General features: G+C 14.7%; 2 protein-coding genes across 2 annotated transcripts, besides 50 other annotated features; both read right to left on the bottom strand. All coding sequences in view use genetic code 6, as the record gives it.

Annotated features, from left to right (window-relative positions):
* Positions 1-397: 397 nt before the first annotated feature.
* Positions 398-446: a microsatellite.
* Positions 447-765: 319 nt separating this feature from the next.
* Positions 766-1,722, bottom strand: IMG5_135820 (hypothetical protein; the record flags this gene model as incomplete). The annotated part of the gene is made up of 4 exons (XM_004031825.1): positions 766-921; positions 994-1,172; positions 1,232-1,323; positions 1,367-1,722. The coding sequence occupies 4 exons, from the start codon at positions 1,720-1,722 to the stop codon at positions 766-768; spliced, it is 783 nt and encodes a 260-aa protein (XP_004031873.1).
* Positions 928-970: a microsatellite.
* A 2,363-nt stretch (positions 1,723-4,085) lies between the features above and the next one.
* Positions 4,086-4,145: a microsatellite.
* Positions 4,096-4,154: a microsatellite.
* Positions 4,155-5,070: 916 nt separating this feature from the next.
* Positions 5,071-5,111: a microsatellite.
* Positions 5,112-5,309: 198 nt separating this feature from the next.
* Positions 5,310-5,402: a microsatellite.
* Positions 5,311-5,363: a microsatellite.
* Positions 5,341-5,440: a microsatellite.
* Positions 5,343-5,470: a microsatellite.
* Positions 5,351-5,462: a microsatellite.
* Positions 5,365-5,470: a microsatellite.
* A 1,492-nt stretch (positions 5,471-6,962) lies between these two features.
* Positions 6,963-7,009: a microsatellite.
* A 797-nt stretch (positions 7,010-7,806) lies between these two features.
* Positions 7,807-7,882: a microsatellite.
* Positions 7,813-7,891: a microsatellite.
* Positions 7,813-7,898: a microsatellite.
* Positions 7,814-7,875: a microsatellite.
* A 1,547-nt stretch (positions 7,899-9,445) lies between the features above and the next one.
* Positions 9,446-9,488: a microsatellite.
* Positions 9,489-11,201: 1,713 nt separating this feature from the next.
* Positions 11,202-11,246: a microsatellite.
* Positions 11,247-11,999: 753 nt separating this feature from the next.
* Positions 12,000-12,062: a microsatellite.
* Positions 12,063-12,543: 481 nt separating this feature from the next.
* Positions 12,544-12,593: a microsatellite.
* A 26-nt stretch (positions 12,594-12,619) lies between these two features.
* Positions 12,620-12,644: a microsatellite.
* Positions 12,645-14,390: 1,746 nt separating this feature from the next.
* Positions 14,391-14,454: a microsatellite.
* Positions 14,455-14,490: 36 nt separating this feature from the next.
* Positions 14,491-14,524: a microsatellite.
* Positions 14,525-15,213: 689 nt separating this feature from the next.
* Positions 15,214-15,307: a microsatellite.
* Positions 15,237-15,307: a microsatellite.
* A 109-nt stretch (positions 15,308-15,416) lies between these two features.
* Positions 15,417-15,450: a microsatellite.
* Positions 15,451-15,858: 408 nt separating this feature from the next.
* Positions 15,859-15,902: a microsatellite.
* Positions 15,903-16,204: 302 nt separating this feature from the next.
* Positions 16,205-16,271: a microsatellite.
* Positions 16,211-16,291: a microsatellite.
* Positions 16,220-16,298: a microsatellite.
* Positions 16,220-16,302: a microsatellite.
* Positions 16,223-16,298: a microsatellite.
* Positions 16,230-16,298: a microsatellite.
* Positions 16,303-17,607: 1,305 nt separating the features above from the next.
* Positions 17,608-17,650: a microsatellite.
* Positions 17,651-17,766: 116 nt separating this feature from the next.
* Positions 17,767-17,825: a microsatellite.
* Positions 17,826-17,907: 82 nt separating this feature from the next.
* On the bottom strand, positions 17,908-19,552 carry IMG5_135810 (hypothetical protein; the record flags this gene model as incomplete). Its single annotated transcript, XM_004031824.1, has 6 exons — positions 17,908-18,135; positions 18,200-18,326; positions 18,662-18,738; positions 18,780-18,971; positions 19,027-19,104; positions 19,166-19,552. 6 exons carry the CDS (start codon positions 19,550-19,552, stop codon positions 17,908-17,910), a joined length of 1,089 nt encoding a protein of 362 aa, XP_004031872.1.
* Positions 18,341-18,549: a microsatellite.
* Positions 18,364-18,565: a microsatellite.
* Positions 18,396-18,558: a microsatellite.
* Positions 18,396-18,563: a microsatellite.
* Positions 18,397-18,564: a microsatellite.
* Positions 18,398-18,563: a microsatellite.
* Positions 18,428-18,618: a microsatellite.
* Positions 18,526-18,587: a microsatellite.
* Positions 19,553-19,629: 77 nt separating the features above from the next.
* Positions 19,630-19,701: a microsatellite.
* A 1,898-nt stretch (positions 19,702-21,599) lies between these two features.
* Positions 21,600-21,674: a microsatellite.
* Positions 21,624-21,674: a microsatellite.
* Positions 21,625-21,671: a microsatellite.
* Positions 21,670-21,749: a microsatellite.
* Positions 21,702-21,750: a microsatellite.
* Positions 21,751-22,711: 961 nt separating this feature from the next.
* Positions 22,712-22,752: a microsatellite.
* Between the last annotated feature and the right edge of the window lie 88 nt (positions 22,753-22,840).

The raw sequence follows: 22,840 nt of genomic DNA, 5'->3' as shown, positions 1-22,840 counted from the left end.
ATATTTTTTTTTTTTATTATAAATTATACTTATTTATTTATATTTAATATTATTAGAAGTTTAATTTTATTGAATTTTTTTTCTTATATTTCGATTGAATAATTTCATAGATTTATTCATTTTTTATAAATCTAAAACTTTAAATCCAATGTATATATTTTTTTTTTTATGAAGATATACTTTTTTTTTTTAGGAAACAAATTTTATTTTATTGTTTTATTAGAAAATATAATTATCATTGCAACAATTTAAATTAATGTAAATTGAATTCTAAAGAAAAAATGTGAATCTTTCAAATTAATATAAAAATAAAATTCATGAAATATATATATAATTACAATAAGTTTATAAAAACAAAACAATTATTATTAAATTACCATGTATATATAAATAAAAGTATATATATATATATATATATATATATATATATATATATATATAAATATTATTTTATATTTAAAAAATAAATATATTTTTTTTATATAATTATCAAATAATATTTTTAATATATATTTAATCAATCCTATATAATTTTTCACAAGTTTTTAATTTATAAAAAAAAATATATATATAAAAAAAAAATCATATTTAATATATATATTAAAAATATACATTTTCAATCATATTAAATAATATAACAAATATTTTTATAATGAAAAATTTTAGTTTTTTTTTTAAATAATTTTAATCTAATAATAATTTAAAATTTAATATATGTTTAAAAAATATATTATTTTTTATACATATACTAAATAATTTATATTTTCAAATACTATTTTATACACTTTTTAAAAATTATTCTAAACTTTTTGTTTAGTTCTTAAGGTAATTAGTTTCATTTTACCTTCTTTCCTCTTCAATAGCTTTTATTTCTTTAAAGCTTTCTTCAATAGAGCTTAGTTCATTTTCTAATATAATTTACTATACATAAAAAAAAAATCAATATAAAATAAACAAATACAAATATAAATATTTATAAATAATATAATTTACTCTATTTTGTAAAAATATTTTCTTTTTATCTAATTCTTCAATTCTTGCTTATAATTCTGGTTTATCTTTTTCAGCCTAAAGTGCTTTTCTAACTCCAAAAACAACTGACCCTTAATAAAGAGTTTAATAAGCCGCAAATGTCATTCTAAGATTATCTCTTACTCTTAAAAGTAATAAACCTATTATTTTTATATTTTTTTAATAATAATAATAAAAAAATTATTTAATTAAAAAAAACCTCTTTCAGGACAATTTATTGTGTTTTATCTTATAATTTCATCAAATAATTAATTATGTAAATCTTCTCTTACAGGGCATATTCCATTTTTTCTTTTTAATTTAATTTTACATTATTATTTATTTTAAAAAATACCTAGCTTATCTAACTTTTAATTTATAATTTACTGTTTCTTCTAATTCTTGTAAATCTAATCTTGATGCTTCTTGACATGATATTGTTTATCTTTAATATTTACCATCTTATTCCCATTTTCTTGGTGGAAAAATGCTATTTAATATATCTTCGATTGTTGGCTTTTAATCAAGTGTAGGCAATTATGGCCTTTTTTTAATATCTAAAGGATCTTGTAAATAATTTTCTTTATCTGGAGGTGATTCTACTATTTCTACTGGATTATATCTCAATAAAGTATCTTAAATGTTTGGCGAATATTTAGATTATTATTAACTTTAATTATATTAAAATTGTGTTTCTTCTGAAATGCTCATTTTTTTTTATTTTATTTTTTGAATATAATTTCTGTTTCAAAAATAAATAAATTAAAAATTAAATAAAAAATATAAATATGAAGAAAAAATACATAGACATTATTTTAATATTTAAATAAATATATATTAATAATTTATTTTCATATATCTAATAAAAAGTTCCAAATATCATTTATAATCTCTTTTCTTTTAAAAAGTGTATTTAACAATTAATTTCTAATTTCAAAAAGTTAATAAATACACTTTCTTCTCAATAAAAGTTATTATTATAAATCTTAATAACTAAATTTTAATACATAATTTATACATTATTACATACTAACATATATTAGGCTTTACTTTTTTTTCAATGTTTGTATAATCTGCAACATTAATTAATTATAAATATCCACTCTTTATAAAAAACCTCGTTCTTACATTTATAAACTAACATATTTTAGCTCTTTAGCATTTTTGAAAACTTATTATAAAAGACATAAATGATTTTAGTTATATTAGACTTATTTTAAATTCAATTTTATGAATTGTAAATTTTCCAAGTATTTCAAACTAGACAAAAATTTATCCAATCTAAAAAATTATTAAATATCTTATAATTATATATTCAAATCTTCCAAAAAAACCATATTTTTTAGACTTTAATATAAGGCCTCATAAAAAAGAACCTTTGGTATATTCATAAAATTAATATTTAAGTAAAATTGAGTAATATATTTGTATTTTTAAAAAGAATTAAATAAGTTATAGTTTAAATTTTCTTAATTAGGTATCTGTATTAATCGAGTATCTAATTTTAATTTTTTTAATTAAGATTTGAAATTATTAAAAAATTCGTTTATATACTTCCACCCATTTTCTTTAAATATATTACATGAAACACCTAAATTTAAGTCTTAAATTAACTCTTTATCTTAAATTGATTAAAAAATTATCTTTATATCTTCATCATTTAATTTATTATATCTTAAATTCAACTCTAAAGTATTTAATTAATAACATTATTTAAGAAACTTTGATAAATACAATGCACCTTATGATCCTATGCTCGCATTTTTTAAATTTAAGCTTAATGTTTATAAAGAATAATTTAAATATTATTCCTCTAAAGGTTACATAGGATTAGAATTTAGATAAGAGTTAATATACAAAGTAAGATTTTATAAATTTAATTATTTTAAATTTAATAAAAATAGCTCTTTTATTTAATCTGGAGACACCTTAATGCTTTCACATATAAATAATTTTAAGGTAGTTATTTTATTTTAAAAATATAAGCCTTTAATTATTTATAATGCAATTTGTACTTGTAAACGATCATTTGTTTTTTAAAAATCAAGAATTAATTAAACTTAATTATTTAAAATTATATTTTGAAAATTAAAATTTTCAAAATATTTTAGATCAGCATCATGAAAAATAAAAGATATTGATTATAAAGAATTTTTAAAATAGTTAAATATCAAGCATATTTCACAAAATAATTAATTTGTAATAGAAGTATCAGGAGTTGGTATATTTTCTTAATAATCTATTACAAATTCAATATCTGTAAGTGTATAATTTATCAATTCAGATTTTTCAAAATGGAATAATAAATTTTTTAATGTTATTATATATTTTTTATAATTTAAATATAATTTAAATTATTTATTATTATAATTTGCTTTAATTTAGAACATTTTTTTTATTTTAAATAAATTAATTATTAAAATTTATAAAATATTTAATTTTTATACGTAAAATTAAATAAAGAAATAATTAAAAAATTAATATTTATTCTATAATAAATTCTTATTTATATTTTGTTGTTGTTTTTTTTTTTAAATTAATATATCTTATTTTTATATATTTAATAATAATTTTTTATTATAAATAATCATTCAATTATATATTGCTTAATATTAAATATAAAATTAAAAGTAAAAAAAATTAAAACTAGACGTTTTTTAATTATTATTTATACAGAAATTCAAAAATTTAATTTATTAATAGTATTTTATATATAAAAAAATTAGTTTAATATAAATTTTAAACTTTAATTTTTTATAATTTAAAATTAAAATACTTAATGTAAGATATTAAGAATATATTTTAATGTTTTCAACTTTATATTTTAATTTTCTAACTTAATTTTCTTTTTATGATAACATAATAATAAAATAAAATCATTATCGTAATCAATTATATCTTAACTTTTAATAAAAAACATTATAATATAAGGAAATCATATAATAAATTTTCACTAAACTATATTCGTTTTTCAAATAAAAAAATGTAATTTTTGTTAATTTGGATATGTTTTATTTAAATCATAAGTTAAAAATTTATATGTAATATGAATATGGAAAAAAAATAATAAAATGTATATTTTTTTAAAACATCGAATTCTTTATATTAAAATAAAACATCGAATTCTTTATATTAAAATAAAAAACGAAATAATGTTTGTAAAGAATGTGTTTTTTAATAAAATTAATTTTAAAGTACATAATTATGCAGTAATTTAAACTATCATTTTAAAACAATTATAATATAAAAAAACATATAATTAGCAATTAATTTATATTGTTAATACTATTCTAGTGATACTAATAATTTGAGAAAAATAGAAGACAATCAATCTTTTATTACGAATAAAAATGCGAAAGCTTTTATTCATATTAGCATAAGTCCTGAAATTAAAATTATGGTATGCTAATAAGGTTATATACACATAGATCAACCAGAATAAAATATTAGAAATATCCTATGTTTTGTAAAAAGTGTAATTTTATTAATAACTAACTAAAATCCTTATAATGTATGAATAAATACGCTCTATATATTAATAATAAATGTGACATTTAAATCTAACATTTTAATGATGGTTATTACAAAAATGTTTTAAACGAAATAAACCATAATATTTTTCCTGAGCAATATTAACATGTATATAGAAGAAGATAAGGAGTATATACGATCAATATTGTTATATTTACGAATTTTAATCAGAATAATAATTTTTTATTAATTCTTTAGAAATGGATTGTCTATATTTTGTAATCCTCAATGCCGAATAAGCATTTGAATAATACGCTTATATATACTAATTATATGAGAAAAAAATAAACCTTTAATTTGAAGGTAACTTTATACATATATATATTTTTTAGATTTATTTATTTTAAAAATAAATTACACACTATTAAAAATTAATAAAAATTGAATTTATGCATTGATTATAAATATTGATTTTTTTTAAGTTTAAATTATTAATATAGGTTAAGCAACTCTCGAAAATAAATTTAATTAAAAAATACATTTCAAATTAGAAAAAAATAATATAAATAAAGAGAAAAAAAATAGAAAATAATTAATTATAAAATTTTTGATATAATTATTTGATATAAATATATATTTAATTTATAAATATAATAATTTATATTATTTTTATTGCTATTTGTATCATAATACTAATTATAGGAAATATATATTTTAAATATTTAATCTTATTAATTTTTTTATTCTAATTTTAATATTTTAGTTTATTTACAATTGAAAAAAAATATTTTTATATAGATATCAATTATAAATTTGAGTTATGTATGTTATAAATAATAAAATATAAATAGATAAACCATAAATAATATATTATAATAATATTTATTATAAAAAAATATTATAAATATAATTATTATAAAATATTATTATTATAAAATATTATTATATAAAATATTATTATTAAAAAAATTATTATAAAATATTATTAACTATTATACCAATTAAAAAAATGTCTAATTAATAAAATTATAATATATTTGATTAGATTTTTAAAAACTAAATTATAAATTCCGCTTTTTTTTCTTTTATTTTTAATACTAACAATAGAAAATATTAAGTATTAAATGCTTTCGACTAATAGTTTTTGAATGGCATATGTATTCAGCTTTCTCCTTAAGAAAAAGAAATAGTCTTAAAAATAGAAACCAATATAGTCTTAGGAAGATCAGGAACAGGAAAAACAACATCTAAAATAATTAAATTAGCTATAATGTAATATTTGTTTAACAAATCTTAAAATTTAGAACCTCCTTTACAAATTAAATTAGCTGATAAACAATTTAGGATATGCTTTACTTCAATTTCTAAACTATTATGTGATAGAATGAAGAATTTCTATTAATAAATTTCTAAAGACAAACACTATAATTTAGACTTAAAAAGCGGAAATACTTTAGATTAAGTATAATAGTATCCTCTTTTTATAAAGTTTGATAAATTAACGAAATAAATTGATGGAAATTTATTTAGAGATTTTAATTTTTTCAAAAGAAATGATGAAGGAAAAATTTTATAAAATGAAATTATTAATTTCTAAGGACAAGAATAATGGAAAGGAAAAATCTATATGAGTTAAACAACTAGTTATACTTTTATTAATTTAGATTAATTTTTGAATGAGTTTTGGAAATATCTTAAAGATAAAAATTATTAATTAGTTACTAAAGTTGATTCTTTTTAAGCTTTTTAAGAAATAAATACTTATATAACAGGTATATTTTATATAATCTTTTCAATATATTTAGTATTAATAAATAAGGTTATTATACAAGTTTTTAATATAAAAATTATATGGTCAATATAAAAGATTATTTAGAAATTGTTGGTGAGAAAAAAGATTTTATTGACTAAAAATAAAAGTCACTAATTTACAAAATTGCTTAAATATATATAGAATGGAAAAAATAAAATAAGTATTTTGATACTAATGATTTTATAAATTATTTATTAAGCTAAATTTTTAAAGTATTTTTTTTTATTTAAAAAAAAAAAAGTAAAAAATTAAATTAAAAAAAAAAAGGGGAATTATAATTTAGATAAAGGATATTTTCATTATATTTTTTTAGATGAAGTTCAAGATTTAAATTCAGCATAAATTTATTTACTTACTTTATTAACTGAACAGAGTATATTTTTAGGAGGAGATTCTGCTTAAACAATAAATAAAGAAAATAAATTTAGGTTTAAGGAATTATTTAAAATGTTTAATCAAAAAAATTAATAAATTAAAAATCAAAAAAAATTAAAAAATTGTGATTTGATAATTCTAAATCAAAACTTTAGATCACATAGTTAAATAATAGAAATTAACAATTTATTTATTAGATTTTTAGAATTGTTTTTTCCGACGTAAATTGATAAAGTTCCTTTTGAGTATTCATGTAAAAAAGGAATAAAGCCAATTATTATAAATAATATAGAAGATATTAAAAAAATATTTAACTAAGATAATTAAATATAATTTTAATTTCGATAATAAGTGATAATTGTTAAAAATTTATCAGAAAAAAATAAACTACAAGCATTAATTAATAATCCTAAAATTCTCATTCTAACTATTAAATAAAGTAAAGGGCTTGAATACTAAGATGTGATAATCTATAATTTATTTTCATAATCATATTAATGCTGTAAACCATGGGATTTATTAAATTTTTTAGAAATTTAAAATAATAAATATCAAATAGATGATTTTAAACATAAATATGATTGTAAAAAATTATTATATATATTTTATATATGTTTATAATGTTAGGTAAAATAAAAATAAATGAAGGATTTGAAGGCTCTACTTTTAGAAAATAAGAAAATTCAGAATATTTGGAAATTTTAGAAATATAAAAAAATTAAAATATTAATTATTTAATTAAAAATAAGTTTAGTTGTAATTTTGAAATTTTATGTAATGAAATAAAGGAGATTTATGTTGCGATCAGTAGAACAAGATCCAGACTTTTTATTTTTGAAGATAAAAATAAACAATAACAAAATCCTATAATTGAATTTTTAAAAAAACTTAATTTATTAGATTTAAGAGATTTTAAAGATGAATATAATAATATTAATGTAAAATAAGATAAAATATTATTAATTTTTTTTTAAAATAGAATGAACATTAGTATTATATATGTAAAAACGAGTCTGTTTAAAATAATAAATAAAGCTTTTAATATATGGCAAGATATTTAAAAGAATAAAAAAATTATTAAGAAGCTGCAGAATGTTTTTTAAAATTAAAAATAATAAAAGAATATAATGAGTAAAATAAAAATATAAATATTTAAATATATATAAATATTTAAATATATATATATATATATATATATTTATATAATTATATGTATAATATGTATTTAACATATATAATAATATACATATAGTAATTTTAATTTTTTATAAATTAGATGTTAAGGATTTTATTTTGTTTAATTGGCTTAAAGATTTATTGACAATAATTTATAGAGATATTAAATTGAATTCGAATTATCATTTAAATAGAATTATAATATATTCGATTTATAAATTTATAATGAAGTGAAAACATAGTTTTTATAAGCAATTTATTATTTTTAGTAAAATTAAGAACATTCAAAAATTTCTAAAATATACAATTCTTTTGGAGATTTCAATAATAGTATTAAAAGTTTTAAACAATTAAGTCAATAATTATAAAATAAAAAATAAGATTATTTTATTAGAGTATTATTTACTTATTCATATTATTTAGAAAAAGTTTAAAATCAATAAAAAATTATTCTTGTTTATTAAGAAATTCTATAAATCCTGTTAACTAAGGGAGAAAATATTGAATATAAAAATATTTTATTCGTATTATACAGACTAAAAAAAACATAATAATTGATTTAAAAAATAAAAGTTTATATATAAAATAACATAATTTAATAAAATGATATATTTTTTTATTTGAACTCCTATGGTTTTACTATAATAAATAGTATATTAAATACAGAGTTCTATTAAAAATTAGAAATCGATATATATTAACATAGGGATATAAATTTATTATTTATAGACTCTTTTACTTAAATTATATATAATTTGATTCTATCTTTTAAAAGTTAATGGTATTAATTGTGCTTTTCCAGATAATGTATAGATTATTTTAATAATTAGGAGCATATTTTTAGAAATATTTCATAATTATAAGAATTTTAATAACAAGATTAAATAAATTATATTATTTATTCAGAAAATCTTTTAACTATAGAAAATTTGTTATTATCCTATAATATACTTTTATATTTTGACTAAATGGATTTTCTCTATTAATTTTTTAAATAATTTAATTTATAGCAAAATATACATATAATCTATATTCATAAATTATTGAAATAAAATGCTAATGTTAATGAAATCCTCTAAGAAATTTTAGATAAAAATATTGTTTTGGAAAAATAAGGTATCTATTATTATTTATTAGGCCTTTATTAAGACCTTCTAAAATTTAATTTATCTCCCATTAATTATTAATATCAATTTTTATTTGGAATGTAAATTTAAGATTAATAATTAGAAGAATATCATTTGAATTGTTTTTTAAATTTTTTTAAATATTATTCAATTTAATAATTCGATATTTAAAAAATTTAAAATTTACAAGTATTTTAAAATGTGAAAGAATTAATAATCTTGTTTACAGGATAAAATGGTACAAGTTTTGAAACTTTTGATATGTTAGTGTAAGTAAATTGCAATTTTTTTTATGAATAAATAATAAAAAGTAATTAATCTCTAAAATTAATAAAAGTTGTAGATAATTTAGCATTTTTTAAACTAATTTTAGAGTTTTATTAAAGAAATTATTAACCGTTTAAAAAATATTTTTAAAAATTAGAATTTAAAAAAAAGAAAAAATATTTTAAATAATAAATTATTTAATAAATTTAAATTAGAATTATAATTTTTTAAATGTAAAATAATAATTTGGACAAAATAACCATATAATTATAGACTCTTTGTGTCTTGTGTTTGGGTATTTTTTTATATTTTTAAAATATTTAATAATTTTTTAGACTAATTCCAGTTGAAAAAGCATGCCAATAATTAGAAAATGATATTTCCCTTAGTGATATTTATGGAAAAGATTATTTAATATTTGATATAAACTCTAAATTTTATGAAGAAAATTAATTAAATATGAATTACCTTTCATTTAAAATTATTAAAAATAAAAATTATAATAATTTTAAACTTATAAGTAAGAAAATAGGGCTTATACTATGCAAAAAACAATTAGTAAAAATATATATATAATATTATTTATATATATTATTAATAAAGTGTAATTTATGTACTAATATAATTTAATAATTTTCTAATGTAACAAAAGCAAATATTTAATATCAAGAATCTTAATTATAAAAAAGGTTTAATGATTTAAAATTTAATAATTAATAATTTTATTTTAATATTGTTAAATAATCTTTAGAAATAATATTTTTAACCAAAATATTATTTGAAAGCTTGAAAAAAAATGCAATTTTATAAAATTTATTAATCTAAAAGGATTTTATGTTTAATCTTAATTAATACAAGCTCGAATAAGTTACAAACCTTTTAAACATTTTTTAATTAATATAAAATAATTAAAACTAATTTAATTTAAATGGCCAGAATGTATTATTATAGTCTAAAATAGTTAGCTTATTAAAAACATAATCAAAATTAATGAAAAATTAAGTTTAAAATTTATAAATTTTAAAATATAAAGAATATCAGATATTTCCAAATATAAATTATTTTTTTTAAAAAATTTATAAATACAGTCTTTTAATAAATCCTAATAATTTTTCCTAGTAATTAATTTGTGATAAAAATTCCTCAATTTACTTGTTTTTTAAAGACTTTGCTATACGTACAATTTAAAGCCAATTCAGAACTAGAAAAGAGTTTCCAAAATAATTCAGTGCCTATGACAGAATATTTTTTTCTATGATGATTTTATATTTAATTGAAGAAATATAATTTGCAGAAAATTTTGCAATAAAAATTTACAGAAATAATTATAATAAATAAAAGTTAACTTTTTAAAAATACTTTAGAAGGTTATCTAAATTATTTAATAATTTAATATTTGGAAATTTGAAGTAAGCAAGTACTTATGCTCTAAAAATTCTTTGTTATTACAAAAATTAATTAAATATAAACGTTAAGGTATTTTTTAATTTTAATAATAATTTCATTAATAAAAATTAAAAAAAAATAGCATAAGCTTTTTGATTTAGGAATAACTTATAAGTATTTATATAATTAGATCAAAACTAAAGGTTGTTTTATTGATAAATAATAAATTCTTTTAATAAAAAATAGCCAAAAATATTTTTAAATAATAAATTAAAAAGATAACTAATTATAAATGTAATTATCAATAAATTACACTCAAAAATAATAATGTTAGAAAAAAGTGAATTTTAATTTTTATTTGTTTTTAATGACTTTAAATAAAAGATAATTCAAAATATAAAACAATGATTTTTATATTTATTTAATTTTCTTTGAGAAATTGAATAAGTAACTTCTTAAACAAAAACAAGACTTAGTTTTTATTTAAACTTTAAAAGCTTTTTTAAATTAGTTTTTTAGTGATTAAGAATATTTGAAACATAATTTCTTAAATACAAATTAATTATAGTAAGATGTTAATAAATATAATAATTTTTTTTAATTCAAACAAATAATTTTTTAGTCAATTTATCAAAATTTTATAAATAAATAAAAATAGAATAAAAACATTGAATAGAAAATAAATATTTACTAAGAAATTTAAATAAATAATTAATATGCTAAATTATAAGAAATATAAATAAAAAAATTATAGTATCAAATAATAAAATACTAGTAAAATTAAAAATAATAAAAAAATTATAAGAAATAAATTAAAGATATAATACAAGATTTAAAAAATAAAAATAATGCAATAATAAATATTAATATGCTAATTAGAAAAACATAAACCAATAATTAAAAATACTATATTAATTAAATTTATAAATAAGATTTTGTTTAATTAATAAAACAAAATTTGAAATTACCGAGATAATTTAATAAAAATATTTACAGAAATTTATAATTTTTTTAAAAATATTATTTTAATTTTAAAGAAAAGTTTGAATTTATTAAGAATTAATATATTTAACAATATAATTAAAATATTGAATATGCAGAGAATTTTATATATTTAGTTGATTAATTATAGAATATGAATTAAATATATAATGATTTTATTAAAATAATTTGCTAAAAAATTTAATTGAAATATTTTAATTAAATATAATTTTAAGAAATTTAAAAAAAACATATTTAAAATTTAGATGATTTTTATAAGAAAATTATTGATTTTCAAATAAGCTAAAATAAAAATTAATTTAAATCAAGTTAATTAGATCCTTTAGAATATTTAAATGAATATAAAATTAATTGAAAATAATGAAAACTATTAATAAATAATTAATAATAATAATAATAATAATAATAATAATAATAATAATAATAATTATAATTAATTTTTGTTAAAATTGTTTAGATTATTTAATTTTGATTTCGAAGAATAGTATTCTTATATTAATTATGAAATTTTAATTAAAATATTAATCTTTTTTTATTCTTCAAAATATAATAAAAGATTATTTTTTTAATTAAAAATGATTAATTACTTTTATAAGTAATATTAATTTCTGAGATTTAAATTATTGCCAAAATTTTTTTAACAAAAATTAAAATATATGTATTTTATATGTTATTGATTTTATTATTTTAGTTTTTATTTAAATAAATATTTTATCTATTTTAATTATAATAATTAATATATTATATAAGTAAAAATATTAAAAATACTGTTTCATAAAACCCCATTTCAATAAACATATTCTTTATTTTCAATTTTAATTAAAAAAAACTTATTTTAATAAAATATTAAAAAAGCCGTTTTTTTATCAAAAAGTTTTTACTATATGTTGTTTTATTAATATGTTATATTTATAAAAAATAAAAAATTAACAATCAAATATAAAATAAAAAATAAAAAAAAAAATGAATTAAAACAAAATTCTAAAATCAATTTTAGTTTTAGTTTTAGTTTTAGTAAATTTATTAAATGCTTAAAATTTAAAAAAAGAACCAATATCTCTAGACTTTGATAGTACTGATTTATAAATACCATAATGCCCTCCAACTTAAATTTATGATTTTGAACTACAAAAATGCATATGTCTTTATAATCTTGTATTTTCATAAAATGAATAAAAATGTGTTTGCCCTAATAATACTGTTGAAATAAAAGGATCAAATTATTGTGGATGTAATTTTGAATCTGGTTTAGTCCTTTCTAAAAAAGGAAATTCATGTTTATGCATAGATAAATATTAAATACTTTCAGAAAATAAGAAATATTGTCATCCTAACGAAAACCATTGAATAAAATATATGTATAATATATATTATTTTGTAAAAATATAATTTTTAAGATTTAATTTTTAATAAATCCTTATATTTTTTATTAATCTTTCATTTATTAAAATATAAAAATAATTGTGTATTTTTTATTTGAATAAAAAAATTAAAAAGTAAATTTAAAATAAAAATATTATGAAAAAGATGTACTAATTATCGAATAAAATTAGAAAATTTTGATCTATAAAATAAAAATTATATATATATATTTTATAAATTTATAATTAAAAAAATATCACATAATATTTTTTTTTATAATAAATTATTTTTTTAAAAACGATAAATAATGTCCATATCAAAATCATTTTACAATAAGCAAGATTAAACTCTTTCCAAAATAAACTATTATGGAAAAAACAAAAAAAGCATGCAAGCCAATATATCATCTTTAACAAATCATTAAAATAATACCCAAGATCAAACCTATATCCAAAAATAAATAGATTCCTAAAATTCCTTCAATTAATATAATAATCAAATAAGCTCTATTTAATCAAATAGTTCTTTTTTAAATCAAGGGCTTTCTACTGAATGCTTAAATCAGAAAAAAACATATTATCATTATACAAATATTTATAAAGTAAAAGATTACTAAAATATAATGAATTACAACATTAATTATGGAGATTGAATGGATGATATAAAAGATAAATAGATCTCAATTTTAATTAGAGAATTTAAATACAAAATTGAATAATACTTACTCTTTTATTAATTCAATAAAAAAGAAGCAGAAAAAGAATTTGAATAGTTTTATGAGAAAATATCTAACAAATTATTTTCTCGAAAAAAAAGTAAAAGAAAACTTAAAAATAATATGAAAAATCCAATAATACCAAATAAAATGGAAGAAATTCTTTCAAATTTTCCTAAAGATTAAATAAATTTAAGCGATTCTTCATTTAATTATGCTCTTTTAGAAAATCAACAAATAAATAAAGGCCAAAATACATTTATATATGATATTACTAAATAAAACTAAAAAAATAATCTTGAAAAAATTATTCTTAAAGTATTACATTAACGTTTGAGTAAATAGAGTAATTTTTCATAAGAAGAAAATATTTAATTTGCAACTTCTGAATATTAAAAATTATTAAATTAAGTAGAGAAAAACGATTCATTTTTTAATAATATTATTCCTTCTTAGTATATACCTTAATAATAGAATTTTAATGAGTTTTATGCAGTTGATCCAGATAAAATTAAAAAAAAAACTTTTTTACTATTTATGAAGAATAGAATTTGGATAATATTGAAGAATAAAAAGAAAAAATGATATAATAAATATAAAATTAAAAATAAGAAACTAATTAAAATAGTGAAAGTGTAAGTTAAATCCAATCTGAAAGTTATGAATATAAAAGCTAAATTTAAATGGAAGAAGAATAAAAGGAGGGAGAAGAAAAAAAGGAGGAAGAAGAAAAAAAGGAGAAAGAAGAAGAAGTAGCAAAACAAACAAATATAGAATAAATTCAGAAAAATTAAAAAAAAAAAAAACCTTAAAAAAAAACTAAAAAAGATTTTTAAAAATAAAATGAGTATTTTTCTAATGAAAACAAATTAGAAACTCAAGAATCCTTAGAATAAATATAATCTTCTAAAAATGTGTAAAATAATTAAAAAAAATAAAAAAAAAAAAAAAAAATAGTTCATATTAATCAACTCCTAGAAGAAAACTTAAAACAAGCCCAAAAAAAGAGTATTCAGCAATATATGAATATATAATAAATAGAGTAAAAAAATAAATCCATATAAATAACTTTTTTTTAATATAAAAAAGCCTCCATCACCACCTCCATAGCCTAACTAAACAATTTAATAATAATAAATATCTTAATAAAATACTAAAATCTTATAAGAAAAACCTAGTTATCATGAATAATAATAACCTGAAATTTACGAAGATCTTCCTTAGTAAGAATAAGAAAATAAAATAGATGATAAAATATAAAAACTAAAGCCTAAATTTAAGTAAATTTTGAAAAAAAATATTTAATAAGTTTAGCAAAAATTAACTGTTACAAACCAAAGGAAAAAATCACAAACTCCAAAATAAAAAAACGAATAAGAACCAAAAATATAGATTTAACTTGAAAAATCAAAAGAAATTAAAAAAAGCATTTTCTAAAAATAAAAATTAGAAAGTATTTAAAAAAAAGAAGTAGATGAAAAATTAGACGAACCAATTTCTTAAAAAACAGAAGAAGAAATAGAAAAAGAAGAAGAAGAGGAAGAATCAGAAGAAAAGGAAGAAGAAGAAGAAGATCAAGAAGAAGAAGATCAAGAAGAAGAATAAAAATCTTAACAAATGATTGAAAACTAAAAAGAATAAATAAAATAAAGAATATCTGAATTAAAATAATCTGAAAAATTGGACGAATAAAAAAAAGAGAAAGATCCTTAAAAAGTTTTCAAAAAAAAAATAGTTTTAAAAAACCATCCTAAATTAAACGTAGAAAATCAAATTGATTAATAAGAAAAATCACCCATAAAAAAATAATAAATAGAAGAACAAATTATTCAAAATTAACTAATATTCAAAAGAAAAATAGGAACTGATTTAATTGACTAATTAGTAAAGCATGATCATTTATTAGGTTTTTTTTTTAAAAAAAAACATAAGTATATTTTGAATATTTATTTTATTTTTAGATTTTGATATTGAACCATATAAAAAAAAAAGTCTTATAGCTTAATTTCCTTATTAATTATGTAATTTTAAAAGGGAAGAAGATAAAAATATTTGTGAATTTATTTTTAATTGGCATGTAGAATTAGAAAATCATATATAAGTAACTACTAAAGAAATTTATAAAGGAAATAATGTTCAAGAAAACAATTATAATGATGAAAACGATGAAGAAGATGAAGACGATGAAGATGATGAAAATTAGGAAAGAAGTGAAGGAAATAAATATTAAAAATAAAATAGTATACATTCAAGTGATATTACTGATTTTGGACCAATTAGAAGTGAATAAGATATTAATTTAAATTAAGACTAAGAATAATTATCTGATGATATAGATTAATATTGAATATTATAATAATGAAAATTTAAAAATTAATACAAATTAAATTTATAATATGTTAAATTTCATATTTCTGTATTTTTAATTAGATTTACTTATTAAAATAAAATTACAACTTTATTTTTAAATTTGTTTTAATATATAAATATTAAAAAAAAAAAAAAAATATAGAAATAAAATATAAATATATATAAATAATATATATAAATATAATATATAAATAAATAATTTATAATATATAAATATATAAATTTATTTAAATTATATTTTTTTATATATTATTTTTTATTAAAATTATTTGTAAAAAATTAATTATATTTTTATATTATATTTAAAATATAAATATATTAATTATTTTATATCAATTAATTTTTTTTCTTATTATTTAAGTAAAAAATTTTTAATTAAAATTATTATTTTTTTAAAAATTTATTAATAAATATATAATTTGTTTTTTATTTATCAAAATTATTTCGAAATAATTTATAATTAAATAAAAATAATAATAACATAATATCATTTAACAATTTTAAATATTAAACACACTTAAGAATAAGTTTATTTTTATTTATTTATTTTATTTCTATAAACATATAAGTAATATTTTAAATAGGCAATAGATAAATAAATTATTAAAAACTCGATTTAATTGTTTCATTTAAAAAAAAACCCAAAAAATAATTAATAAGTCGCCAAGTAAACTAATTCAATATCAAAGTTAATGAATCTTTTTTAAATTTTATTTTATCGAAATATTTTCTTTTAAAGTTCTTCTTTGTATAATATTATATTGAACCATAAAATAATAAAAACTAATTCCCTGAAAAAAATGTCGCTAAAGATAAAATAATACTATATAAAAAAACTTAAACTAAATAGTTTTGAATATCATCAGTATATATTTTTCTTTTAACATAATTTCTAGGACATGACATACTATTAAAAATAAAAATAATTAAATAAATGTAAATATTAACACTTAATTTATTATGTGTAATAATTTTTTTGTTTCTTTAATTATTTTTAAGGACAGTCCAAACATTAATAAACTAAATTAAAGATCGATTAATATAATTTAAGATAAGTATATATAATTTAATCTAGATAATTCCTCCTATCTACTTAATAATAATTTTCTGAAAATTATATGTTCAAGATTTTTATTTAATTTACTTTTTTTAAAAATGACTAACATTTATAGTATTTCAGGTTTAAATTTTATTAAAAACTCAATTTCAAATTACAATATTATTATTTTATATTTATGTATATATTAACTATTCCCAATATAAATGTATTTATAGATAATAATATTTTTATGTTAAATAATAAATAATATATAAACAAACTTAATTATAATATATTAATTGACTCGTTTATTAAGCATTATTATTCGAAACCTCTTTAATTTTAAATAATAGTCATTTGAATTATTTTTTACTGAGTAATTTTTTTATATTAAAAACTTGAAATACTTTGTGAGAATGATAAATTTATATTTCGAACTTATTTTAAGATATTTCTTTGATATTTTCAGAATTAAGATTTATTTTCTAAATTTATTTTAAATTATTATAATTTTTAATATTAATACTTTTAAATTAAAAATTTAAATACATAAATTGTAATCATTTTGTAAAAAGAAATAATTTTCTTTAATTTTATATAATAATTAAATTTGTTTAATAAATATAAATAAATAAAAAAAAATTAAATAATTTATATTATATATATATATATATATATATATATATATATATATATATATATATATAATATTAAAAAAATATTTTATCTAATTTTTCTTTTAAATAAATTTATTTTTATTTAAATAATTTTAAACATATAATTTTTTTATTTTTCACATAACTTTAACAGTTCTTTTAGCCATAAGTCGTTTTTATTATCTTTTTGATTCTTTTTCTTCATATTTTTATTATTCTTCAAGAGATAATTTAGATATTCTCTCTCTTTCTTCTCTTAATTTTTCAGCTTTTTTTTATTGTAGTTCTTCTTGTTTTTTTTCTAATTATTCTTTATTTTTTAAATCATCAAAGAGCTATCTTTCTTTAATAGCATCATCTTTAGTCTAATTTGGTTATTATATATATTTATTTATTTTAAAATATAAAAATTATATAAATATAATCTACTTTGCTTTTCAACTTTAATGAATAAACTTTATCAGCGAGATTGAAAATTAATTAAAATATATTTTCAAAATTCTAATATTCTTAATTGTTTGAAGGAAAATTCAAAACAACTCTAATATGCGAATTTCTTAAAAAAGAAAAAAAAAATATAAGATAAGATAAGAAAAAATAAATGTAAATAAAAAAAATGTAAATGAAAAATAAATAAATATATAAATAAAAAAAATTATATAATATACTAATAAAATATAATATAATAATATAAAATAAAGTAATATTTAAAAAAATAAAATAATATGATAAAAAATATATATATATTAAATAAAAAAATTAAATAATAATAAGTAAAATAAAATAAAAATAAATGTAAATATTATAATAGTAATAAATATAAATATATCAATTATATATAAATAAAAATTAATTTATATATAAGTATATATTTTTTTTAAATTAAAATACGAGCTTGAAAATGCTTTCTAATCAGTAATATGGATAACAGAAAACCATTTTTAATATTAATTTATAGATTTTAACATCTAAATTATACTAATTAAATTTAAACAAAAAATATATTTACTTAATCATCAAATATTTCCTTAGCCATATTTTCATCGCCTGCCAAAATCGACAATACATCATCGTCTAACTTATCCGTAAATACCTTTTATGTTAAATATTTTAAATCTTAGAAATTTTCTCTTGCCGTTTTTAAATTTTTAGTTCTTAAAATAGCTGCACAAATAGGTTCTTTTTAATCATATAAAGGAATCTTTTTTATAATAAATAATAAATACATATATTTAAAATGATATAAATATATATACATCAATTGTAATAGTATCTTTTTCAGGCCAAATAAAATTTAATAACCAATTCCAAATAATATCTTACCTTTTAACAAACTTTTTTGTTTTTTTTATAAATAAAAAATTTATATATATATGTATATATAAATATTTAAACTTCTAATGTAACTAAACAAAATTAAATAGATTCTCTTCCAGAAGCATAAAATTTATATGAAGAAGGACTATCTTAAAAAAATAGTGCTTTTTCTCCTTATTTACCCACTCCTACATGTGCGAAATTTTAAATGAAAATATTTTTTACAGAATTATGCCAAGCATTCAATAATATAATATTTTGTTTTTTACCAGCAAAGTACATTATTATAAATAATAATATAAAATATACTGCCAATGTTTCATAAATATATTAATTGAAAAAATAATTTAAATTTTAAATCGTTAAACTTTCTATAATTGTGTTAATAAAAGAATTTTTTTGATTATTATTATCTTCTTATTATTCTTGACAAAATATTAAAGTAAAAAATAGAAATATTATCATTTTTTTGTTTGTTTGTTAAATTTTATATTATCTTTTTATATTTTTCTTATAAAAATTAAATAAAAGATATTTAAATTATAAATAATTTTTTTTTTTATATTAAAAAAAAATAAATAAATTTTTGTTTTGTTTATATAAATAAAAAAATACTTAATGTATAAATAATATTATAAAAAAAGTCTTAAAAAAATAAAATATATCAAATTAACAAAAATAAAAGCTGAATTCGATATTTACTAATTTATTTTAAAATAACTTGGTATATATAATTAATAAAAATAAAGAGAATCACAATTAAAAATACTAAATGAATAAATTTAAAATGTTTTATAAAGATGTTTAGTAATATTTTTTCCCTATATAATAAAATTTAAATAAACAAATTGATTTTTAAGCTAAAAGATATTAATATTTATAAATTTATACAAAAAAACATTAACCCCGTCCCCGTCCCCGAAAAAGGGTAAATTTTCATCTCCCAATCTAGTAAGTCTAAAACATTAATTCAAAATACGCACTATTACTTTTTTTACAGTTTCCTAATATAAATCTGTAAATTAAATATACTTACTCACAGACATTATTTTTGTAAATTTTTAACGTTTTTTTGTTAATATAAATAATTTATAAGCTCTTGTTTTACACTAAACTATTTTATATTTTTCCAAAAAATACATATTAATGACAAAAAATTCATTTTTTTTTTAAAAAAAAAAGTCTTTTATTAAACATAGTAATAAAAGTGGTCTTTTTTTTCTAAATGAATTCTTCAAAAAATAATCTGGTTTAATGAAAATGTGAAATAGAATGAGTTTTCAGCTTAAAAACTTTGAAAAATAAAAACTGTATAATAAATAAAAACAATTATCAAAAATAAATAAAATTAAACTATATTAAAATATATTAAAGATGATTCTACTTTTATAAAATATTCTATTTCTCAAATAAATAATTCGAAATATTTTTTATTCTGCCTGTACTTGTTTAAAAAGATGCCGTTTAAAAGAAAAAGTGCCTTATAATTATATATTTTTGTTTAGATTTTGCGTGTTTATTTTAACAAAGTTTAATAGGCACTATCTTTCGTTTTTATCGAGTAAAATTATCGAAATTTTTTGGAGTTTTCGAACTTCTTTTGTTCGACTTGAAATACTAAATTATAAATAAGAAATAAAAAACTGATAAAAAAAAGGAAAAAAAAATAAAAATTTCTAATTAAAAAAAATATTTTTATGCCTTTTTTTATTTTTTATATTTTACAAAAATATTTCAGTCTAAAAATGCAATAATTTTCTTCAATTTTTTACATAAATTTATATAATTTTTTTTTAAAATAAAATAAATCAAAATTCATATAAAATATTATCTCTAAAAGGTTAGATTTTATTAAAGTTATTTTAAAAAGGTCATATTTTAATAGAATTTTATAAATATTTCCTATTGTATTATTTTATTAGGAAAATTCAGGAAAACAACTTTCTTAGTTTTTTATCTAATTTAGCAGTTTTTATTTAAATATTTTTTTATTAAACATTATTCTCTTGTGGTATTCTATTGTATTAAAATAAATACTATAAGATACTATTTAAATAACATGATTGTTAATTTCTAATTTATATAGGAACTTTCTATTAATTTTTTTATTTTCTAAATTAAACTATAAAATATAAAATTATCATAAAAATGGAATATTTGAATTATAAAAAAGCTATTTTTTTAAACAATGATATTAATACTATTTTTTTTTTCTATTTAAATAAATTTACGGAAAGAAATTTTTAATATAAAAAAAATTAAAACATTTTTTTAAAAATTCTATTATATTGTAGATTTAGTTAATTAAATGTTTAATTCTCAATAAGATTTTCGTATTTTTTTATTTTATTTTTATCAATAATCTTCATTTAAGAATTATTTGAGTTTACCTAATTCGAACAAAATAAATTCAAGTGTTAATGTTTTTACTTTAATTTAATTTATAATTTTTTTTTGTTAATTTAATTATATTTAGAAATAATTAAGTATTTTTCTGTATTGTATTTATTAAATAATATTAATAATATCATTAAATTATATATAAATAAATATATAAATATATAAATATATATATACATATATATATTTTTATTTATATTTATTTTTCTTTTTATTTTTTTATTATTAATATATTTTTAATTATATTATTATATATTTTTTTTCAAATAAAAATTAAAATCAAAAAAAAATTAAGTATTTTTATCATATTTTAATAACTTAATTGATATGAAACTCTTTAATTTAAATCTTAAGTGTATATATATAAGAATTTTATTACAAATTATATTTTATTTTAGAATTAAATAAACTTTTAATATAATTCTTACCAATATTTACTTTTTTAACTCCGTTAAATATTATTTTTAATAATAATGATATAATTTAAACAAATTTCATTTTTTAAAATATCTTTCTACAACGATATTTTCTTTTTTATTTAGAATTTCATTAAATTAAAACTTTAAAGTTCATTCACAAATTCCTTGTTTATTTATCAAAATATATAATTTTTTCTTAAATTATTTTAAGTATGTCTTTATTAAAATTACTATTATCTGAATATAAGTATTTTATTTCGAATAAATTAGATAAGTAAATAAAAATTTGAAAAAAAAAAAACTTCCTCAGATAATCCATAATCCAAAAAATAAGCAGTTAATATTTCTATATAAAAACTATTTTATTTTAATTATTTAATTATTATCCTACCTATATAATATCCTAATATTATTTATAACATTTAAAAATCACTTTAATATAAACTTATATTATTTAATGATTATAGTTATTTAGTTAGAATGCATTTTTACTAAATTGAGTATAAAGTTTTGATAAGACTATTTTTATTTTAATTATTATAAAATATATATTTTATAAAAGAAATCATAATATTAAATATATAAATTAATAATATATTTTTTCTTTTTTTTTCTTTTTATGTTTACAGACATCAATAATAATAAATAAAAAAAAAATTAATGTATAAACTAAAAACCTGGAATTAGTTTATTTTAATTTTTATAAATTTCATTTCTTTTAATTATTGATATTTAAAACTATACTAAAAAAAACTTTCTATAAAATTTAACTTTAAAAAATAGATTTATTAAATCTAAAGAAAAAATATATATATATATATATATATATATATATTATATATATATTTAATATTTATTTTAATTTATAACATCTGAGTTAATATTATTTTTATATTTCCATTATTTTTTATATAGTTTATTTTTTTTTTTAAAT

Source organism: Ichthyophthirius multifiliis (assembly GCF_000220395.1).
Source record: "Ichthyophthirius multifiliis unplaced genomic scaffold scaff_1120509251057, whole genome shotgun sequence".
Taxonomy (NCBI): domain Eukaryota; phylum Ciliophora; class Oligohymenophorea; order Hymenostomatida; genus Ichthyophthirius; species Ichthyophthirius multifiliis.
This window is presented reverse-complemented; position numbering and strand designations above follow the sequence as displayed.